Below are 6,624 nucleotides of genomic sequence, written 5' to 3'. Positions count from 1 at the left end.
TTCAATTATTATACACATTTCAATAATTTTGTTTTTTTGATATCCCACATTTAGACCTAGAAGTTGGAAGCCAACCTTGTTAAAATAACAGATGATGTGGCCTGCAGCTCCTTCATAATGAGACAATCTACTGCACAAATCTCAGAGAAATATGCAGCACCAATATTTATAATTGAAATGATGAGGGTAATGTGGCAGCAAAGGAGGCAAACTAATTGATGACTAATGAGGTTTTCTAACTGAAAACATGCCAAGCTATATTCATCATGCACCTCAAAATCATTTCAATATTCATAGCATCTTACAGAATAACACATGCAATAGCATTCACATATTCACAATGTTGGGAAAACATCTAACAAGCTTACCATATTTTAAGGGAAATAATGAAGGCACCACATGCTCTGCACCATCACTAACAAGAGCTTTATATTTTATTAATTTCAGTATTATATGAATTTAATAACTATCAACCAATCAATATGATGAATACCTCTTATATAAATAGTGAGTCAAGAACTTGGTAACATCAAACAAACATTGAGCTTTACAATTATCTTAGAAAAGAAAAATAACACACAGACAAATTAAAGAGAAATATGGCAAGCAACAATTACCATGTTCGTTCAAACAGTTTTCCTTCTCAATCTCATCCCAACTCCACAAGAATTGAAGAAGAGCTAACCAAAATGAAGACATGGGAAGCCACATCAACATCCACATCTGATTCAATTACCAATGGCCTTTTCTTGCTTGAAGATTTGTATATATCTTTGGAAGATCTTCTCAATATGTCATCAACACAGAAGCTTGTTTCTCACCATCAAGGTGAGAATTTTGTGGAAGAGTTGTTGGACGGTTCAATGAAAATTTTGGATATATGTGGCATCACAAGGGACACCATGTTACAGATTAAAGAAAATGTTCAATCACTTCACTCTCTATTTCTCGAAAAATTAAACGAGGATCTAAAAATACCAAGGAAATTTGCCCATATAAGAGACATCACCCAAAGAAGAAAAAAAAAACTTCGCTTAAAAGCAGGAACTCACTAATCTACGATTAAAAATTATCAAAGTTAAACTTAATCACTGCCTTTATAGGCTTTGTGCTTGGAATTTTTTTTTGCAGGCCCTAGTTTCCAAAAAAAATATCCAATGTGCCCTAGTTTGAAAAAAAATATCCAATATGCCCTACTTTGCCATTTTCCCTTACATAGCTCCATCTGAGACGGCACCATGTATCCTTTAGGATAGCTCCATCTCAGATGGAGCCATCCTACCTCCTTTTTTTTTCGATTTTAAATTTTTTTTTGGCTTATTATTTAATATCTCCTTAGGGTAGCTCCATCTCAGTTGGCACCATCCTACTATAGTAATTATAGTAATATGAATGAGAAATGAGATTGTTACCCATATTAAAAAGCTTTTTTGTAAGCTCCCTATCCTTGACCGCTCTCGTAAAGTTTTGTGCAATGTGTCGAAGACAGTACACGTGGAATGTCCCTTGCCAACCATTTTGCGGTAACATATATTTTACATATCAAAAAGTTATAAATACGGTAACATATATTTTACATATCAAAAAGTTATATGAAGAGTTTGCTTACAAATCAAAAAGTTATAAACAAAAAAAGTTATAAATACGGCTTTATTTTGATATGTAACATATATTTTGCTATATTTACGGTTTACCTGGGCCATCTACCTATATTTTATCTTCATGTTTATAACTTTTTTTTACCGAAAAAAGAAACTTCATGTTTCTAAGTTAAGAAGTTTTTTTTTTACCAAAAAAAGGAACTTCATGTTTTAAAATGCATCCATTTCAGTTTTTTAATTGTATTTATCTTAAATATATTTATGTCCAATAAACCTTTTACTAACCATTTTTTATTTATGTAGGGGGCACCTATGCCAAGCTTTCGAACTCGTTATCATAAATGTGATATTCCGCCGAACAAAAATATCAAAAAATTACTAATAAAAGTGGGGTTTGGAGATTTCATTAAAATTAATAAATTTCTGATTGACATTGATTTAATAATTGCTTTACTTGAAAGGTGGAGACCCGAAACCCACACTTTTTTCCTTCCCACCGATGAATGTACGATCACTTTGGAAGATGTTAGATTATTATTGGGTCTACGTGTTCAAGGACGCGCAGTATTTGACGATAAATATGTTTGCATAGATTCTATTTGTGAAGAATTGTTAGGTGCAGTTCCTGACAACAAACATATAGATGGTAATTGTCTTAACTTAACATGGTTAAAATCACATGTTAAGGATATATGTGGCAATAAGGAGCGGATAACCAACGAACAAAAAATAATGCATGCTAGAGCGTATATACTTTATTTACTCGGATGCCAAATCTTGCATGATACACGCTCCAACAAAATACACTTGAGATATTTGAGGTTATTGGAAGATTTTGACTCAATTAAAAATTATAGTTGGGGTTCGGCATGTTTGGCAACCCTTTATCGAAGCATGTGTGACGCATCAATAACGGGGAAATATTCAATGGGCGGGTGTGCCATACTTCTACAAGTGTGGGCATGGTCTCGGATCACTAACATCTCTCCAACATCAAGCATACCAGCAACTTACCCATTTGCAAATAAGTATGTTTACAACTATTTTTAGTTTGAATGTTTACAAATATTTATTATTTTATTAATTTTGGATTTATTTTGGTAGGTGGTTGCAACCTCGAATGGACTGCACACAATGCCCTTACCATGATATCCAAGATTATCGAAACAAGATTGACCACATGCAATCTCACAATGTAATATGAATAAACCATTTGTATTTTGAACTCACTTGTAAAAATTTTTCCTACACTAACAAACATATTATGTTTCAGTTCATTTGGAGGCCTTATCGTGAATTTCAGCATAATGTTAAAGGGGATAAAACAATATGGTCGGCGAACACCTATTTGATATGCTTCCATGTAGTAGATATGCACCAAACAAATAGAGTGAAGCTACAATTTGGAATCCCACAAGACACACCACCAGAACCAAACCCCATTGAGAAATTTCATCTTAAAACCTTAAAGGTCACCGACAATTATCCTTGGCGGGAATTCCTTCAAGAAGTGTTAGACCATTGGGGTATGAAAACAAATCATGTGTTAGGAGAGTCCACTTTTCCCTTTGAGCTTCAACCAAATCACCATGACAACCTACAGTTTCGACGTGTCTATAAGGATGTTTTATTTCTTTCGGAGAAAGGACTAATGAACAACCCTACTGAACAACTAAACCACCCAATCACACCACAACCACCAATCCACCATAACCACTCAACACAACTACAAACCTACCCAACACAAACAACATTCCAAAACAACCTTACCCCTCCCCCCCCCCCCCCCCCCCCCCCCCCACCTTATCGACCTAGCTTTAGCACTCCATCAATCACATATGACTATCACCAAACTACCTTTGCCCAAAATTTTCAATACAACCCACCCCAATATCAAGGTCCAAATCCAACAACTCTTCAATACGGTGAGTTCGAAAACTTCCCACCCTCACATCTTCAAAATCTCCCACCACCACCAACACAATCACAATCTAAGATGGATCTATCCTAAAGGATACATGGTGCCATCTCAGATGGAGCTATGTAAGGGAAAATGGCAAAGTAGGGCATATTGGATATTTTTTTTCAAACTAGGGCACATTGGATTTTTTTTTTGGAAACTAGGGCCTGCAAAAAAAAATTCTTGTGCTTGGGGGTTTTAAACCGTCATCTTTAACTCAAACCACTTCGCATTGTCTCAAGCCTCGTGATTTTGGATTTGTGGACTGTCAATATTCTATCAAGGGCTTGCTAGCCCTCTACAAAGGCATATTGGCCCTTTTCCGAAGAGATGGGGAACATTGAATGCTTAACACTTGGAGATTACAGGAGACTTGACAACCTCGGTGAAGTTATTCAACGGTTCCAGCGGGTGCCCCGTATTCTTTGATATCAAAACTGTTGTTCTCACTACTCGTAAGGAGGATCAATTTTCAGGTAAGGAAGCGAAGGATTGCAATGCTCATTTGACACACTTCTTAGAAGCCTACAACACTATCGACCCAGCTGGAGTTTCAGAATCCGACAAAAGGTTTTGTTTGTTTGTCTCCTCTCTAAGTGGAAGAGTGAATGATTGCCTTAATGCACTTTCCAAGTGGCACCATAGCTGCTTGAGACCAATTGAAGAAGGAATTCCTTAGCCTCTTTTTCCCAACATCAAAATACTTGGAGAAGAGGCAAGAGATTGTCAGTTTCAAATAGCAAGACAAAGAAACTTTATATGATGCGTGGGAAAGATTTAAGTTGTTAATCAAGCAATCTCTAGCTCTCAAATTTCATGAGATGGATACTACACAACTTTTCACCAATGGTGCGAAGCCTACTACTCGAATGATCCTTGACGCATTAGCAGGAGGTACCATGAAAAATAAAAAAAGTTTGAGATTTCCGAGAGGCGATCGATAACATGTCCTTAAATGAGTACCTCTCCCAAAAAGAGGAAATGGTTGTTCAAAAGAAGCAAGAAGTTTTAAGCTTGAAAACACATAATACCTTGCTAGCTAGATTTTTTTGTCAAAATAAAAAAATGTACACAGAAAAAATTCACTCGTGCACACACAAGTTCCTAATCTAAAGGCCTACTAATTTGCTTTTGTTTTCTGATTTGTAATAAATTACATGTCACTTCAATTATTATACACATTTCAATAATTTTGTTTTTTTGATATCCCACATTTAGACCTAGAAGTTGGAAGCCAACCTTGTTAAAATAACAGATGATGTGGCCTGCAGCTCCTTCATAGTGAGACAATCTACTGCACAAATCTCAGAGAAATATGGAGCAGCAATATTTATAATTGAAAGGATGAGGGTAATGTGGCAGCAGAGGAGGAAAAGTAGTTGATGACTAATGAAGTTTTCTTAGTTAATGGTGCATCACCAATTTTATAATTGAAATGATGACTAATGAGGTTTTCTGATTGCCAACACTAAGAAGACATGCCAGCTATATTCATCATGCACCTCAAAATCATTTTAATATCATAACATCTTTCACACATGCAATATCATTAACTAATTCACAATGTTGGACAAATATGTAACAAGCTTACCATATTCAAAGGGAAATCATGCAGGCACCACATGCTCTACACCATCACAAACAAGTGCTTCATATTTTATTAATTTCATTATTATCTGAATTTAATAATTATCAACCAATCAATGACATGACTACCCCTTATATAAATAGAGATTCAAGAAATTGGTAACATCACACAAACATTGAGCTTTACAATTATCTTAGAAAAGAAAAATAACACAAAATTAAAGAGAAAAATGGCAAGCACCAATTACCATGTTCGCTCAAACAGTTTTCCTTCTCAATCTCATCCCAACTCCACAAGAATAGAACAAGAGTTATGCAAAATGAAGACATGGGAAGCCACATCAACATCCACATCTGATTCAATTACCAATGGCCTTTACTTGCTTGAAGATTTGTATATATCTTTAGAAAATCTTCTAAATATGAAATCAACACAGAAGCTTGTTTCTCACCATCAAGGTGAGAAATTTGTGGAAGAGTTGTTGGATGGTTCAGTGAAAGTTTTGGATATCTGTGGCATCACAAGGGACACTATGTTACAAATTAAAGAAAATGTTCAGTCACTTCACTCTTCCCTTAGAAGGAGAAAGGGAGATTCAAGCATTGAAACAAGTGTAGCCGAATATAAATTCTTCACAAAGAAGATGAAGAAGAATGTCACAAAGTTGATCACATCTTTAAAACATATGGAAAGTAAATTTGGAGTTTCTTCACTTTTGAATCAAGATCAAGTCCTTGTCGCAGTTATTACAGTTCTTAGAGAGGTCATTAAAATGAACTTGTCTATCTTTCAATCCATTTTGTCTTTCCTGGTTGGATCTTCATCAAAGTCAAAGGCAACAAAACGGTTGAAAGTGACAAAGTTGATGCAAAAGAGGGTAACATGTGAAGAGAACATGGAGAATTTCAATGAATTCCAGTGTGTGGAAGCATCATTAAGAACCCTTATAAATGAAGGTTCTAATGTTGCACATGAAAGATTTGAGGCTTTGGAGAATGCAATTGAAAGTATAGAAAATGGTTTAGAGAATATATTTAGGCGTTTGGTTAAAACTAGAGTTTGTCTTTTGAACATCATGACTCTATCTTAGGGATCTGAAGAGGATTGAAATTTTTTGCACATTCAATCTGTATATAGATATTATGTATACAATTCAATAGCAATACAATCAAATAGAAACAACGCATTTTTGATCTATCTATCATCTCTTTTTATTTTGAATTTTTGAATTTTAAGTTACAACTTTTGTCTAAAGTCTGAAATTATGAAATTTGCTATTTTTCGCCTAAAAAATACAATTACTAATTGTTTTGGTGAATAGAATTTATTAATAAAAGATGTAACTAAAACTAGTACTAGATTTAATGGAGCACTAAGCAGTAGAATACAATGTAGATACTGAAATAGATGATAAAAATGTTGCAACCTAAAACAAGGTGATGTAGCCAATAGATGATAGACCTTAACTTTTCCTT

At 34.8% G+C, this 6,624-nt stretch overlaps 1 protein-coding gene across 2 annotated transcripts; it reads left to right on the top strand.

Annotated features, from left to right (window-relative positions):
* Positions 1–259: 259 nt before the first annotated feature.
* On the top strand, positions 260–6,346 carry LOC146920251 (uncharacterized). 2 transcript variants are annotated; one of them, XM_085713665.1, is made up of 2 exons: positions 260–828; positions 5,608–6,346. In XM_085713665.1, the coding sequence occupies exons 1-2, from the start codon at positions 600–602 to the stop codon at positions 6,237–6,239; spliced, it is 861 nt and encodes a 286-aa protein (XP_085569791.1). In that variant the 5' UTR covers positions 260–599; the 3' UTR covers positions 6,240–6,346. The 2 variants fall into 2 exon arrangements, with proteins under 2 accessions (XP_085569791.1, XP_085569792.1); XM_085713666.1 differs by having other exon boundaries at positions 270–721; positions 5,489–6,346.
* Positions 6,347–6,624: the final 278 nt, after the last annotated feature.

Source organism: Medicago sativa, chromosome 5, assembly GCF_051527215.1.
Source record: "Medicago sativa cultivar Bolivia chromosome 5, Bolivia_mono, whole genome shotgun sequence".
Taxonomy (NCBI): domain Eukaryota; kingdom Viridiplantae; phylum Streptophyta; class Magnoliopsida; order Fabales; family Fabaceae; genus Medicago; species Medicago sativa.
Note: the sequence above shows the minus strand (reverse complement) of the source record. Positions and strands in the feature narration are given on the sequence as shown.